The following is an 18,031-nucleotide window of genomic DNA, read 5'->3' as shown; positions in this document are numbered from 1 at the left end:
GGGAATTCTACAAGAAGTTCATTCTTACCCACAAACAACAGATTGTTGTAATTCTCCAACATCACATCCATGTACAATGACCTCTGAGCAAAACTGAGACATTCCCATTCCTCCAGTGAGAAGTCCAAGGCCACGTCCTTGAAGGTTAACAGACCCTGGAATAGAAAACTACCTATCTGATACTGGACAAAAATACTTTTTTACTTTACAAAAAAACTAATTAAGATACCCTTTTGGGGGGCTGGTGAGATGGCTCAGCGGTTAAGAGCACTGACTGCTTTTCCAAAGGTCATGAGTTCAAATCCCTGTAACCACATGGTGGCTCACTACCATCTGTAACTAGATCTAACACCCTCTTCTGGAGTGTCTGAAGACAGCTACAGTGTACTTACATATAATAAATAAATAAATCTTAAGAAAGGAAAAGAAAAGAAAAGAAAAGAAAAGAAAAGAAAAGAAAAGAAAAGAAAAGAAAAGAAAAGAAAAGAAAAGAAAAGATATCCTTTTTGGGGCTGGAGAGATGGCTCAGTGGTTAAGAGTCCCGCCTGCTCTTACAAAGGTCCTGAGTTCAAATCTCAGCAAACACATGGTGGCTCACAACCATCCATAATGAGATCCTATGCCCTCGTCTGGTGCATCTGAATAAAGCTACAGTGTATTTAGATATAATAATAAATAAATTTATAAAAAGATATCCTTTTTGATGCAGATTAGGAAGGAAAATATGAAGAACAAATGTTTTCTAAAAGTGCTATGGAAATGTGTCTATAGATACGAATTGCTGCTCTTCCACAGACAATCTATAGAATGACTTACTAAAATGCTCACATTTAGAAAGGCTCTCTAATTAAGAAAAGAAAAAAAAAAAAAAAAAAAAGAAAGGCTCTTGTCTTCATGAATTTTCTGTGATTTACTGAGACCTTCACAGCACATGAAAGATTTGCCACCATCATTCTTTTCAAAACTTTTGATGTGCAGTTTGGATGATATACTGTCTTTTAATGTCATCTATTATGAAATTTGACTCCCAGCACCACGTGGCACTAAGCAGTAGATTGTTAAACCCAGTTTGTTAAAAATCCAATGATCTTTTCTGAACACTACTGACAGGAGAAATACATAGCACATATGCATACATTCAGGCAAATGTAAGCAACGTATATTGAAGAGAAATTAACTTTATTCAAAGAAACTTTCTAGACTACTAATAAACTTCCTTATATTTCTTTATCTCTGAGAATGAATGATATAATTTCAAAAGCAGTAAACATTTATAGAATATAACCTGTACTTTTGATGTCTAGATGCAGTAATGTAGCTTTATGATATATGGATTGATATTAAACAGAATCTCAGTGTCCCATTAGAGATAGTCAAGTTATGATAAAAAAAATATGCTTTCAAATTTTACAATGTCCACTTTATTCAAATATGGACACCAGCTTAGTCTTATGTGCAGCTGTATCTCACATCTGTATTACTATATGTCCATTTGACAATCTGAGGTCTGAGTTCAATGCTACACAAGTTCTAGAAGAAACAGGTAGAATACAAAATGCAGAAATAATGGATGGACTAAATGACTAAGCTTTTTCATTAAGCACAATAGAACTGCATCATACACTGAACGTTCCATGACACAGAAAATCAAATGGTTTTGGAAATTATTTTATGAAAATATATTCAAAATCATAAAATAGAAAAAAAAACAGTATTAGGGAGCTTTAAAATTATTTAACATTTTACATATGTTGGCATAATCAATATGCATAATAACAATTTCAATAATACCATATGGTCTTTCACTATAAAATGATTAGATATGTATGTATAAGCACATAACATATGTGACAATGCATTCCAATGAAGTATAATCATTTCTTGATCAAATTGTGTTTTTAAATTCAGGGAGAATTATACTAAATATTCATTAAAATTTAATGACTTATTCATCACTGTATTAACTTAACTGAAAATTTCAATCTTCTAATTATATTTTTTTCTTCAGAATTTAGCCATATGTATATAAGAATTGCATCTTTCATAGAGAAGTATGATTTGTAATTCTACCTTTGTTTATCAAAAATTATAATATACAGACTATATATTGTCTTTATTGCAAATATACCTTTTTTTTTTGAGAAAAATGTAAGCCTGCGACATGAACAAATAATTAAAGGGTAAAGGGTACTTGCTGTTTCTACTTTAAAAACTAATCTAATTCTCTCTAAATATATTGCAGCTCACTATTATGCCTTAATTCAGTCCCAAAGCGTTTGGGGCTGTACTCATGGTTTTAGGGGCATAATGTATCATTCAGTGTAAATAAAAAACATTCAGATATACACTTATGTACTTAAAGAAGATAGTATTGTAATGAAAAATCGAAACATTGCCACAACCCTTCAGTTTTCCCTATGTAATGCACAGCTTGGCTGAAGCAGATTAGCATAGATTATATCAAGCCTTTCACTTCTAAAGAAAAATAGACAAAAAATAAGAAAGGACATTCCTACCCGGCATGGTGGCACGCGCCTTTAATCTCAGCACTCCGGAGGTACCCAGGCAGGCGGATTTCTGAGTTCGAGGCCAGCCTGGTCTACAGAGTGAGTTCCAAGACAGCCAAGGCTACACAGGGAAACCCTGTCTCGAAAAAAAAAAGAAAAAAAAAAAAAGAAAGGACATTCATTTATGTTTGTAAATTGATGGTTTATGTACAGCACCATAGCTATCCTCTCTAGAAAATTTTACTAATATAGTTCATGTGATGAAATACAAAGGTGAAGAAAATGGGACTTAAAGTTATTTCTGAAACCAAAAAGAAAGGAAAATAACAATTTCTATATTGAGAATTTTCCACAGGGACAGTGTCTCTCTTGAGACAAATAGATTTCAGGTGTCAAGTGTGATTACTGAGTGACATGAGGTGTGAAAAAAGAGTTGTGAGAATACTGAAGTCTGTATCAGCTCACAATCACAGTAATGGTAAAAGAAAGACATTTTCCTTCCATCATCTGTGACCCTAGGGAGCTAATAATATATTTACTATTAGGATTCAAAACAGTGGATCTCTTATAATTTTACCTTCTACAAATTCTACTCTTTCATATCTTCTTTAGTGATGTGAATTTCTATATCCTCATTCACAAGCTAGAAACCTGACCTTCCCTGAAATGCCATTTATGTAGCACAAGAGACCTTACTTCACACTAATACAAAAGGACAGAACTTAATCAACATAGAAAATATCCATCAATATGTTCTTTGAGCATCATTCCAATAGATCCTTTTTGAAACATGCAGGTATCTAGTCCAAGGGAATTATATGTCCTCACAATATAAAATCAAGTTAAAATATAAAGATGATGTATACATGAAAGACCAGAACATTAAATTTTCACTATTACAGAAGAAAATAAAGATCGTAAAAAATAAGCCCTTTAGATAATATTCCATATGTGGAGAATAAAACATTTCGATGATTTGAATAAAAAGTTGTTTTTTTTTTTTTTAAAAGAAATGTGGAAAGGACACTGACCTGTGGCATGTTTAGCAGAGACACACTCATTCTTTTTGTTGAACTTCTCCCAGGTTCTGTCTGAAGAACAAAGATTGAATTCTTCTTGAAATTTCATATCAAGAATTGAACGATTCAAAGATGAAATAAATACAACTCCATTACAGAAAATGCTAAACCATATTTTTAAAAAATTAAATGCAAAATGATACCAGGAATCTTGACAACGTTTGTACAGCCATGAAAGCAAGTAATGATATATTTAGAGTGTACCTGTAACCTAGTTCCTGCCCACCAACCTAGATTCTCAAAGCTTATTCATAGCACCTAATATGGAAATCCCTGCCACCTGACCTAAATGACACATAGTAAAAGAAAATTGAGAGCCTGTAGCTAAAGCAATATGACAATGTTAATAAAATTTCCCTACCCAAATCACTAATACAATAGCAATACTCATGACAAAATGAATTATGAAACAAACTCAAGAGACAGAAGTCAAAATATACTCTGAACACCATTCAGTGTGGTCAAATGACATAAAGAGGGACCAAGCACAGGAACTCAAAGAAGGCAGAAACAAACTTAATGAAAGACCAGAGAACTCCTATGAGTGGCTAAAGGAATAATTATGATAATGCAGGATGTGAACATTGTATCCAGAGGTATAAAAATCTAAGGCATGCTCAATCTGAAATGAAACAGGAAATGAACTCTGTAAGCCTAATGGTAACTCAGTAGAGGGCCAATATATGAAGATACAGCATTCAAACAAACAAACAAAAAATCAGCCTGTCAATGAAACTGAAGGAGCTGGCTCAGTCGAGGAAGTCATACATCACAGAGAGGAACAAAATACTTGTTGCATGTCAGCAGAGATATTGAAAAATAAGTTTAATTCAAGCCTGATACAGTGGGGTAGGTCTTTCATCCTAGCTGTCAGGGGGCTCGAGCAATCAGATTTATGTGACCTAAAAGCCATTCTGGTCTCTATATCAGGACACATGAAAGTTAGGACTAGAGTGTGGGACCCTGTTTTACAAACAAACAGGAAACCCAAACAAAAAATGAGAACTTTGTTTTCTACATTCATATCAAAATCAATTTAACAAGTACAAGGATATTAGAAGACTGATTATATAGGTATGAATGAATAAATCTCCTATTGGATAATATTTTTAAAGTCGAATCCTCAGTTGGTCACAATGTTTAGAGGAATTTAGTTGTTGGAACATTGCTGAAAAAAGTATAACACTGGGGGTTGGCTATGAGAAAAGAGAATAGATCCAAGCCATCTTAATTCTCTCTTCCTCTTTAGTGACTGGGGTTGAGGATGTGATCTTTCACCTTTCTATTTCAACAACATGGCAATGTTCTATCTGTCCTCTCTGCCATGGTTGATGGCTATCCTCTGGAAGCCTTACCCAAAGTAGTTTTTTTCTTCTATTAGTTTCCTTGAACATGGTGCTTTATGAAAGCAGGCGACAAGAACCAATTACAGTAAAAGATATTCTGACTGGATTTAAGGTTGCCTTTCAGAGAGAGAATTCATGTCATATTCTGAAACCTAATCAAGAACAGGATGTATGTTAGGTCATGGGAACTATGAGGCCATTTTAAGAAATGATATCATCTAAAATCATCATAGTCTATATTGTGTCTCTCCTCTCAGTAAAAGTACATGACATAATGGTCTCACAGCATACATTTAGTTATTGTAATGTATACATTTGAGGTCTAGATGCAGGAATTTTTTTTCCTTTTGTTTTTCGAGACAGGGTTTCTCTGTGTAGCCTTGGCTGTCCTGCAACTCACTCTATAGAAGAGGCTGGCCTCGAACTCAGAAATCTATCTCCCTCTGCCTCCCAAGTCCTGGGATTAAAGGTGTGTGGCACCATGCCCAGCAGGAATATATTTTTAAGAACAGTTTTTTGATAACAAGAATGATCCAAGTGACACATCTCAGATAGTAAAGTCATGTTTAGTAAAACTATGCTTCCAAATTCTACAGGAATTTGCACAAATATGAACCCTGTAACTATATTGTCTACAGTTGGGTGTCAACAGCCTGACTCTAGTCTAAAATACTCAGTTGGGATTGTAATGTTTCTACCATTCTAGAACAAAGAAATAGAGTATGGGAGACCAAATACAAGAATGACTTAAAGGCCAAAAGTAGTGGCACGGCCCTTTAATCCTCTAGCACTTGGGAGGCAGAGGCAGGCAGATTTCTAAGTTCAAGGCCAGCCTGGTCTACAGAGTGAGTTCCAGGACAGCCAGGCCTATACAGAGAAACACTGTCTTTAAAAGAAAAAAAAAACAAAACAAAACAAAAACCAACAACAAAAAAAGAATAGGATACAGAGACAAAGTATTCTCAACTGAGGAATCTTGAATGGCTGAGAAGCACCTAAAGAAATGACGTTCTTAGTCATCAGGGAAATGCAAATAGATCAAAAACTCAGGTAACAGCAGATGCTGGTTAGGACGTGGAGAAAGGGGAAGATAATGCTGCTCCATTGCTGGTGGGATTTGTTGCAAGCTGGTATGACCACTCTGGAAAACAGTCTGGTGGTTCCTCAGAAAATTGGAAATAGTCTACATGAGGATCCAGCTATACCAATCATAAGCATATATCCAAAAGATGATCCAACATATGACAAGTATGCATGCTCCAATATGTTCAAAGGAGACTTCTTTATAATAGCCAAGACCTGGAAACAACCCAGATGTCCTTTACACGGGAATTGATACAGATAATGTGGTACATTTACAGAAAGGGGTACCACTCAGCTATTTAAAAAAAAAATGATTTCATTAAATTTGTAGGCAGGTGGACGTAACTAGAAAATATCATCCTAAGAAGGATTCACATTGTATGCAGTCACTGATAAGTGGATATTAGCCCCAAAGCTTGGAATACCCAAGATACAACTCACAGACCATATGAAACCATATGAAACTTAACAAGAAGGACTTGGATGCTTCAGTCTTACTTAGGAGAAAAATTATAAAGGGAAGTAAAGGGAGGGAGGGACGGGGACGGGGAGGAGGGGAGAGAAATGGGGTGGAGGGAGTATCAGGAGTGGGAGGAGACAGGCGAGAAGTACAGAGAGTCAGAAAATTGAATGGAGGTGTGTAGCACTGCGGGGTGTGGAACTGGGTGTAACCACTAGAAAGTCCCAGATGCCAGGAAAGCAAGAGTTCCCCAGGACCCAAGTGTGATGACATTAGCTGAAATACCCAACAAAGGGGGTTCTGAACCTGTAGAGACCATATCCAATGCATAGGCAAGGACCACAGTTGAAGAAAGGGGCCATCCACCCATCTCAAGATTTTTAACCCAGAATGGTTCCTTTCTAAAGGAAATGCAGGGACAAAGAATGGATCACAAACTGAAGAAATGGCCATCAAGAGACTGCCCCACCTATGGATCCATCCAATCTTCAGACACCAACCCCAGACACTATTACAGATGCCAAGACGCACTTGCTGATAGGAGCCTGGTAGAGCTATCCCCTGAGGCTATGCCACAGTCTGACCAATACAAATGCATTTGTGGTGCTTGCAAATAACCATCAGACTGAGCACAGGAACCCCAAAGCAAATTAAGTGACACATGAGACCTTCCTTCCACAGTAATATAAAAGGACAAAACTCAATCCAAAGTGGAAATTCGTAATCGATATATTTTTTGAGCATCATTTACAATAGATTACCTTTGAGATTTGCAGGTCTTCAGTCCATGGAAATTGCACAGAAAATATAATGGTATTATATATGTGAAAAGACCAAACTGTTAAATACTCCTCATCCCAGAAGAAAATGAAGAGCATAGAAAAAAATCCTTATAGATAACATGACCACATGTAGATTACAGAACTATGGAATGGTTTGAATGAAAACGGAGTTTTCAAAGAAATGTGGACAGCACACTGACCTGTGGAGTGTTTACGAGAGAACTCATTCTTTTTCTTTTTCCTCTCCCAGTTTCAAATATTGGAACTCTTCTTGAAGTTTCACAACAGGGTTTGAAAAATACAAAAATGAAATTACTACAACTACGTAATAGACAATAATAAACCACATAAAAGGACATTAAATGCAAGATGATACAAAAAATCTTGTCGACACTTCTACAGACATGAGAGCATGGAGTGTCATATTTAGTGTAGTAAGGAATATAAGTATAATCTGAGGACTCTTTCTGACTTCAGTGGGCACCTGACATAAACACAGAGCATATGCATCCAGGCTGTAAAACACTATTATCAGGGTTGTTACTGAGAACTTATCTTCCTGGGACTAGAGTCGAGGACAAATGGCTAGTTCCTACCATGAATGATGCCTAGAGTTGAATGGTGTTTCATTAGACATCATACTAGAATACAATACCTAATCCTTTGAGGAGATTACATTTCATTCTCCCAGGCAGATACAGTATATCTATGTTCTATGTGTGTCCTGTTGTCTTGGTGCCTCATTAGTTTACATTGAAACTGGGGCATAGCAGATGATGGAATGCTGTAGAAAGTCATACACAATTAATGGGAACTAACAGGGAAAACAATGATATCCTAGGAAGAAGTGAACAAGAAAACTGTCTATGTCCTAACACTAGGCAGGCATTAAGCAAGTGTGGAAACCCAGACCTGCAGAGTGTCTTCTAACACTGTCTGAGAACTAAATAGGTGCAGCACTGAATTCACAAATTTTGTTAGAAAATCCCACAATCATCTTACACAGAGAATATTGCAGAATACAGAAAGAAAGGGAATGTGGTGCAGTCATCACACAAAGCTGTCTGTACCGGGATGCAAAAGCAAATGACCATAGAAATATGCATGAATAAAATAATAAAATTCTCTATAATGGATATAGAAAATGAACTCCACTTGATTTCATGCCATACATGCAATACTGTTTCAAGAAGCACAAACCAAATAACTCAAGGCACAAAGTACATACAATCAGTGAGAGAAGGCTCTCAATCATGTCATTATATCTACAAAAGGCCTACAAAATATCATAGTGGATCACTATGAAAGCTCTGAAGAATGTGGAAGAGAAAGAACATCACTCAGAGTTCCTGAGTTCAATTCCCAGCAACCACATGGTGGTTCATAACCATCTTTAATGGGATCTGATGTCCTCTTTTGGTGTGTCTGAAGACAGTGACAGTGCACACACATACATGAAATAAATAAATCTTTTTTTAAAAAAAGAGCAAGAAAATCACTGAGTCTAATGAACATCATAGCCATCATCCTAATTCTATCATTACAGAAACTGAAGACATCTATCATCATTCTATCCTACTAGAGAGACAAGGATGTGCAAATCCTCCACACTAATTTTGTACAAACACCATTCACCTGAAAATGCTAGCACCAGGAGAATTAGATAGCAGAGATTAAAGAAAACTTTAGGAGCTCTGTACTATCTGCAATAGCAAAGAAACCAGATAATACAAATACTCTACCAGAATGTTTCCCTGTAAATATTCTAACAGCTGTAATATGCATAAAAAATGAAGATAATCCCTAATTCATGTGATGGAAAATTGAGTGGTAAGAAGAATTTATGTACAACAGAAATGTAGATACGGAGAAAAATATAATGCTGTCCTAAATTCACAATATGTAAATCTCTACGACCCAGGCATTTGAAGACAACATCAAGTGGGCTAGAAAAACTAGGCATAGGAATGCATAAATAATCAGAGAATCATCAGGACATTTTTGCAGAGAATGTCACTTTATGAATCTTGCCTGTGACATACAGGCTGAGTATTGTCAACTTTACAGCAACAGATCCTAAATTCCTGCCCCAGTGAGAGATGTTGGTCTTTAGTTTCAACAATAGTAAAAACATGGAATGAATGTATATCATGGAATTATTTAGTCTATGTGTATAACAGGAAAAGTACATCTTCCATCTCATGGAGACTGAACAAGAGCTCATTCTAGGATGGAAAGAATAACCCATGGTTTCACATCCACCAAGAAGTCAATAGAAACACTAAGGCTTTGACTTTAAAACTTGACACTGGCATTTCCTCAAATTCACATCTGATTCTGAACAGACTTTACTCTGTCCTTATCAGCCTTCCAGTCCATTTTTACTATCACTTCTTTCATCCCAATATTTTGAAAGTGGACAAACTATAATAGTAATGTGTAGTGTGTTCAGACCCTGGGACTCTTGAGTACAAGAACATAGCATTCTAGCTTAGCATTCCCTAGGGAAGGCTATTACAGATTGGCTTTCTCTACTCCCAGATGTTTCTGGCTTTTGTCACATCTAAGTGGTATAACAATGTACATTTCTTTTCCTATTGTCTTGTCCTGTCAGTTACAATTAATGTGGCAATATTACAGTAGCATACAATACTAATAAATATTTACACATAGATTAGAACCAAGAGTGAATGGAATAATATTTTTCAAGCCCTGAGAGAAAATAACTAGCAATCCAAAGTAAGTGACTACTAGTATTGACAGTATATAAAGTAAATTTGAATGTAGTAATTCATTAGGACATGTTTTTTAGTCAAAAACCTACTTAGAGCCGGGCAGTGGTGGAGCACGCCTTTAATCCCAGCACTTGGGAGGCAGAGGCAGGTGGATTTCTGAGTCTGAGGCCAGCCTGGTCTATGGAGTGAGTTACAGGACAGCCAGGACTGCAGAGAAACCCTGTCTCATAAAACCAAACAACAACACCAAAAAGAAACCAAACAAACAAACAAACAAAAAACCTACTTAGAAAATGAACTGATGAAAAATTAGAAAAAAAGAAAAATTATGCAGAAAAGAATAAGTCATCCAGGCGTGGTGGCACTCACTGTTAATCTCAGCCCTTGGGAGGCAGAGACAGGCGGATTTCTAAGTTCGAGGTCAGCCTGGTCTTCCCAGGACAGCCAGGGCTACGCAGAAAAACACTGTCTCAAAAAAAAAAAAAAAAAAAAAAAAAAAAAAAAAAAAAAAAACCAAAAACATAACAAAACAATACAAAAAAAAAAAAAAAAAGAATAATGCAGACATTTTTCATGAGGTCATAGGAAATAAGAAATTTTTGGCTAAGAATGAATAAATACAAGGGAACTAGTAAGGATTCTTCATATACAACACAGTAAAGCTCTATCCCACACACGGAAATGGAGAACAAAGTGAACCATGCTTTACCACCTACACTGCCAGCAAAATCTTCCAGATTAAAAATCTCAAAGAAGAGAATGTCATCGACTGATCTTCAAAGGACATTATAATAAAGTCCCTAGTAGAAGTCAGAAAAAAATGAAACAGATATATTCATACTGAAGAGTAGTATATGTGGATCTTGGTTTTCATTTAAGAAAGAAGAAATTGTACAGAACTAAACTGACATCACACTGGATAGGGGTACTTGAACCTGTTGTGACTTAGGGTGTGGTTCAGCCATAGGCACACAACATTAATCACTCTGGTTTTAGTACAGGCAAGACCTTAGTATTCACTTTAATCCAAAATAACAAAAGTACAGTTTATATATAGAAGAACAAACACACCCATGTTTGAAAGCAATGTCTAATTGAATGACAGAAAATATGGAGTATCAGAGAAAGATCTGACAGAATAGGATATGCCCAACTTTGCTGTAATGAGAGTACAAAGAGAAGTTACTTGAGACAGAGAAAGACAGTACAGGAAGAAGAGAATAATAAAGGAATACAGTAGAGTGCATGGGCTGCAGTACAGTACAGTTGAGAAATTAGAGCCACAGAGAGGGAGAAGGACACAGTTTTACTGGGAGAGTTTTACAGAGTCAGATTGAAGATAGAACATGCTAGGCATGGGCAAAGACAGAATGAGCAGGAGAAAGAGAAGGAGCTAAAGGATTACAAAAATTTTCAACAGTTAATTTAAGGCCTAGTGGAACAATTCTGGGTCTGAGAGAAGAACTCAGCTGGGAGAGGAGTGTGAGCTGGAAAAAACTGAATTGAATCATCCAGGTAAGCATTGAGAAGGAATAAGAAAGGGTGGGGGCTGATTCAGCAGCAAATTTCAGAGGCTGAAAACACACCAGGCCTAGATAATACTGTATGGAGAGTAGATGCTTACATGACTAGGCCTAGGTTAATAGATGTAGGCAAGAATCCTCCCAAATTACAGTGACAATAGGAGAATGAAACTTACTTATACAGCCCTGTGGTAAAAAGTAGACACTGCTCAGTATAAAAGCTCTCAAGGATATAAGAGAAGAAACATACCTCAGAAATAAGGCAAGCAGACTCAAAACTAAAGCAAACAGTACAGAGAAGGTCAAAAATAATTATTCCACTCTAATTGGGACTAATGCAACACAGAGCATCAATAAGAACACAGGTCAAGGATAGGAAAACATTTAGAGTGGACAGAATAGTTGATTCAGAAAGCAAGTAGACCTTCTGGAGAAAATCACCTCATATCAGACCATTCACTCTCAGCAGACATCTTACACACCCTGGTGGTAATTTCCATAGTGACAAAAACTGCTAGGAAAATTGGGGCAGGAAACAGAGTTATCAATATCATACTCAGGTTTGCAACCTGCTTGCTAAAATCTGAATCTGTAGACAAGGCATGGAAACTTTTATGATACTGGCAAGACTATCTGTGGGTAACAGAAGGTTCAAGCTCCACAAGAAAAAAAAAATACATAGGTTACAGTGGAAATCTGCTTGAAAATGCATAAGGAAGGTCACAGGCCCTAGGAGAGAATCTACTGCTGACATTTGCTGTATGTATAAATTGCCCTTGTCACACCATAGCCTGATGATGCTTTCAATCTGGGTAAAAGAAACTTTGATTACAATGGGAAACAGCAATTTCCCAGCATCAAAATTAATTAAATATTGACATCAAGTGACAACTGACTGCACTGCCTACCATGGGAAATCCATATCATCACATCTAATATTATTCTTTTCCAGAATCATTAAGGAAATAGAATCTGGCAAAATCAAATTCATGTCCTCTTTCTACTCACAGGTGAGCCCCACTCCACCCCTTGTTCAATACCTCTAACATACCTGGATCCTTTGTGAGAATCTCCTTGACCTTAACCATCCGGTGCTCTTAGTGTTGATTTACACTTATGCACATTTAGCGGAGCATATGAATACCTGAAAATGGGAAAATATTATTCAGAATGAACCTGGAACTTTTCATGGAACACAAATGAGAGATGTCAATACCTGATAAAAGGATAAACATGAGGGAAAGAGAAGAAATTATGAAAATGTCTCTTTTTCTCTGAGTATTTCAGTTTACCCTAGAGTTGTGCTTTCTCCCTCAGACTGAAATGCCAAAAATTAACCTCCCCACCAGCACAAGAACCAGGTATCTTCGTGCATTGCTGCAAGTTGCATGTCTTAGGAAAATAATAAAGCCTCATAGGAAACTACAGTGGCCTATAAAACTGCCTGTAGCATGTGACCAAATCCATCTCTTGGTCAGGATGTATTATTTTATAAAACTTGCCCACATGGTACAATTAGTTTTTCTCTGGCGACACTCAGGGTTGACAGAACCTACTATGTATCTTCTCCTCATCTGTACCTTGCTGCAATCCTGTCTTCATGTTTTATTCAAACCTAAGGTGTAACATTAATAACTAAGCCTATGAAGACACATTTCTCAATGCTGTATTTACATCAAAGACTGCATATACCTCAGTGTTAAACTAACGGAGACTATAACTTTGCTAGGTTAATATTAATATTTACAGCCACATGACGGTTAAAAATTGAAACATAAAAACAAAAGTAGGCCTTTAGGGCCAGGCTTAAGAATAAGACCTTTGTGACTCAATGCCCCCAAGGTATGCTAATCATAAAACAGATAGCACCCACTTCTAAGGTGTGCTTTCAAAGAAAGTCACCTTGACCCACCCTGACCACTCCAGAACTCACTATGCAAATGTGCTATTGTTATTGAGACTGGTTGACAATTGTCTTGACTTTCCACTTAACTCATATTTTTGGTATTTTCCAACAATGCCCTCCCCATCCCCTTGACTTATGGTTTCTTCCTTTAAATACCCCCTTACCCAGCTACTCTGCACACCACAGTCCTCTAGCCCTGCATGGTGTAGGACTGTGGACCTGAGAGCTCTCTTGAAATAAAAGTCCTCTTGCAATTTGCATCAAGACCCTTTCTAGCAAGTGATTTAGGGTGTCGCCTCTCCTGAGTCAGAACGTGGGAGAGTCCTCACGTTTTGGGTCTTTCAACAATACTTTATAACGAATATTTTCGAAATCAATCAAATCTCCACCGATCACCATATGACAAATACCTACAAAGCTCTCTCGGGATGCCTACTCAATTCCCTGGAGAAAGGGAAATGAAATGGCAAATGGAGGAACAGGGGAGTTAAGAAAGCATGAACGAATTTGAATTACAGGACCTTTATAAAGGCTTTTGCAAAGGCAAACCTCCCGGTATACAAACTCCAGATGCAGCCAAGGACCTACAAGGATATTTTAGAAAAATATTCTGGCAACCATAAAATTGATTAAAACATCACCATGAACCCAATTCACAGGATCTCAAACTTCCTGACAATGGTAAGATATCCACAAGTACTCCTCCTCCACACGCCTGCCCTGCTCCTGCCCATTTCCCAGTACAACAGCTTCTCTGACCTGGAAGGTGACAGAACCAGCTGCTCAATGTCCTAGGAGAGGCAACTGCAGCTTAAGGAAGTTTCCAGGTTCCGAAAATACTAAATTTTGAGAATGGCGGCAGAAAATGCACCCCTGCCGAACTCCTGCCCGTTTCCCAGTTCAAAAGCTCCTCTGACCTGGAAGGTGACTGGACCAGCTGCTCAAAGTCCTAGGAGGCAACAACTGCTGCTTAAGAAAGTTTTCAGGTTCCGCAAATACTAGGCACTAGTCTCCCTCCAGGACTTCTTGACCATGAGGCAGCCGAGATGCAAGAAAAAAGATGAAACCGCGGAACTTCCCTTCTTTCTGCCTAGCCCCGCCTTCTGGACCCGCCCAATATTCAGCAGCTTCCTGCAATTCTTCTAAGCCCACCTACTTCGGGACCTTTTAATTAGCTTCCCACTTCTTCACAGCAATTTTTGTTGCTTTGGATTTTTGTTTGCTTGCTTGCTTCTTGCTTGCTTGCTTGCTTGCTTGCTTGCTTGCTTGCTTGCTTGTTCCTTTGCTTTTAATTTTTCTTTTTCTTAAACTCATCTAATCGTGCAGGAATCACACACTCCCCATCAGGAACCACTCCTCCAACTCTGTTGCAGGCTGTCTTCCACACAACTTCCCAGGGCCTACTCTGCACAGCTTCTTCACAAAGTTGCTGCCAGACTAGACCAGAGCTGGATGTAGTAGGACACTGCACCTGGGTTCTGAACCCTTCAGATACAACGGATCCTGTCTAACTTCTCATATTGTGAGGCTAGCCCTCTGGGCTAAAAATGCACAAAATTAAGCAATCCCTCTGAATTCTGATGCTCAGAACAGATACCCAAAACAAACGAAAACTAAGATAAAATGTCCTTGGCTCAAACTGCAAACTGTATAGGTATCCTATAAGGAGCACAATTTATGTGATATCCAAGACAAAAAAATTGAAAACCCACAGTCATGATCAAGGACATTAAAGTTTGTAAACCATGTAAATCCACTCAGACAGGAACAAAATGAATCATGGGCAAGAAAATAATACCAGATGCCTGAAGGAAATGAGGACAATATAAAATATTAAAATTGAGTTCAATAGGTGCTTAAAAATGTCAAAAAAAAAAATCCTGAAGAGAAAATGCAGTAAGGCAAATAAAAATGATACATAGAGAACCTGTGGGAGACAGATTATCAGACAAAGAAAAAGTAGAGGAGGTGGATGCCTCAATCAAAGAAAATGATGAATTATAATGATGTTAGATCAAGGCACAATATTATTTACTGCTTGAAGGATGAGGCAATAAAGAGAAACTCCTTTGGAAAACTGTCTTGATCTTTGTCAAAAAAAAAAGTAAGAAAAGGAAGTAAGAAGGAAAGAAAGATAGAAATTAAGAAAGAAAGAAAGAAAGATAGAAATTAAGAAAGAAAGAAAGAAAGAGAGAGAAAGAAAGAAAGAAAGAAAGAAATTAAGAAAGAAAGAAAGAAAGAGAGAGAGAGAAAGAAAGAAAGAAAGAAAGAAAGAAAGAAAGAAAGAAAGAAAGAAAGAAAGAAAGAAAAACTAGAGCAAAATTACAATACATACTGCACTGTTTGTTGATAAATGGTTTCCTGATTGTTCCCTGTAACACTCTATGACACCCATGCATGTCAGCATAAGTTGGGGAAAGGTGACTCAAGATTTACACAAGTCTCATTAGACTATTGCGAGGAAGTCAACTCTTTTCATGATTATAATGAGTTCCAAAATTCTCATGTGACCTCTTAGGTTCAAAACCTGTTCTGATGATTATGAAAGGTTAAAATGGATTCTAGCTCAGCATAGAGGTGAGAGCTCAGAAGCACAAGCCCAGACCTGGGGGTCTGACTTTAAAGAACAGGGTGCTGTGCCCATGGACACCTTTCAGATGGCAGGGCTACTTGTTACCCATTGTGGTGACTTTTAGTTTTTCCCATATTGTACTTATGCAAAAAATATGTCACAAGTTAATTGATTCCTCATATGTGAATAGATTAAACATATTGGTGATTAATAATGCATCTGTTTTGAGTTAAGGAAAGAAATTAAAGCCTTTCCCTGAGAGCATTTAAGTGTGAGTTCAAAGTTGAATTATCTACTTCATGTTCCCTGTGCCTTCCATCCTCTGTGTGTCTGTTCAATTAGTTTAAATCTGTAACTTCCTGAAGGCTGCTTGTATAGCTCTCCCTTTCTGTCTGCCTTTTGTCTCCATGTTGGTGTCTATCTGTGTAATCTGTTGTCTGTTTGAATCTCTCTGACTGGCGTTAAGAGAGAGCTTTGGAGTGCTTCTAGAACATCAAGGGAACCATCACATGGGGAAAGAATGGGACAGTGAACAGTAATCTTTTATAAAGGATTAGGTAACTGGCTCCAAGTGCTCAAGTGGTCAAGCCAACAAACATTTATAAACATGACTTTTATCAACCAATACCCGTAACTGTATATGCATTTTTGAACTATGCATTAAGCCTCTGTATTTTATGCTTTCATCAAATGACACTCATGCAGTTTCTGAGCAGGACTTGAAAAAGTACATAAATTACCATTGTATCTATGCATCAAGTTGGGTTTTAAAAGTTGATATAAAGAGAAGTCCAAGGAAAATAATGTTAGTTTTTACGTTGTTCTTTGAAAAGTGTGCTAAACCCTCAAGTTTAGCCAAGCAAGGTGGCGCACGCCTTTAATCCGAGCACTCGGGAGGCAGAGGCAGTCAGATTTCTGAGTTTGAGCCCAGCCTGGTCTACAAAGTGAGTTCCAGAACAGCCAGGACTATACAGAGAAACCCTGTCTCAAAAAAACAAAACAAAACAAAAAAAAAAAAAACATAAACAAAAACAAGCAAAAACAAAGAGTGCAGGCCACTGACAACAAAAGGGGTTGCTTTTCACAAAATAACAATAAGTCTTCATTGCTGAAGACAGGGCTGACACAAAACACTGTATATGAAAAGGGCAACCGGGTGCCTGCAAGAACATTGACTCTTATGTTCCAGTGTCCTCCTTATGGAAGGTGCTTTGAATGGTACACAAAGTGAAATATATACACAGAACCAACCAAAAAGACGTTGATCTATAATTTTTCCTTCCAGCAAAATATGCTTAGGGCAATGATGTCATGAATTTACTGGGAATAACCAATCAATGTCTAATTTGACTTAAATACCAAAAGCACTCTGGTTAAATGTTATATATCTATATACACAAGTGTGTGTGGACATGAGTATATTGGGAGTGTTTGTGGACACACCAGTGTTATAAATAATTACAAGGTTTCTATATAGTGTAAAGCATAAAACTTTCATTGGAGCAGTCTCCCAGCTATCATTTAGATTTAAGACAATTCAAGCCTATGACCTCATACATAGATACCACTTAACCTCTCTCCTGCTCTGTTCTCATCTAGCTGTTCTCTTCTCTGTCTCCCACTAAGTCTCCTACATCTGCATTCTCCTCTCTATATCTCTTTTAATATCCAGAAATTCGGCCCTCCAATTCTTGTCCCAGGAATTGGATGTCAGGTTTTTTTCTTAGAAGCAATCAGGTGTAAAACATCACCAGAACTTCTCTGGATTGCCTCAACGCTTAGAGAGCTGCTTGCCATTCAAGTATCTCAGCAGGGGTGAGAGGAGTATTTACAAATGTAAAGCTGGTGATGGGCCATAGAAATGACAATTTCAAGATCCTGCTAGCACTTAGTTCTCTGCCAATAAAAATTTGAAAATATAGACACACCCATTGAAAAGATTAGGAAATTCACCTCAATACATGTGGAGAATCCAAGCAGGCCAGAAGAGGAAATTGGGGCCCACAGGTTGGAATGTCACTTTGATGTAGAGTAGTCT

General features: G+C 37.4%; 1 protein-coding gene across 4 annotated transcripts in view; it reads right to left on the bottom strand.

Moving 5' to 3' along the window:
* LOC110288391 (uncharacterized) overlaps positions 1–18,031 on the bottom strand; it is a 125,033-nt gene that overhangs the window by 1,981 nt on the left and 105,021 nt on the right. For 2 of the 4 annotated variants that reach the window (XM_085838605.1, XM_085838607.1), the window contains exons 1-2: positions 3,539–3,568; positions 29–155 (exon numbers count right to left, since the gene is read on the bottom strand). In XM_085838605.1, the coding sequence (XP_085694731.1) occupies positions 29–155; positions 3,539–3,568 (157 nt within the window). Of the gene's footprint in view, positions 1–28; positions 156–3,538; positions 3,569–8,243; positions 8,255–18,031 lie in introns of those variants that run through there. The other 2 variants (XM_085838604.1, XM_085838606.1) reach the window with 2 other exon arrangements.

This window comes from Mus caroli, unplaced genomic scaffold (assembly GCF_978045245.1).
Source record: "Mus caroli unplaced genomic scaffold, Mus_caroli_1 scaffold_6, whole genome shotgun sequence".
Classification (NCBI taxonomy): Eukaryota; Metazoa; Chordata; class Mammalia; order Rodentia; family Muridae; genus Mus; species Mus caroli.
This window is presented reverse-complemented; position numbering and strand designations above follow the sequence as displayed.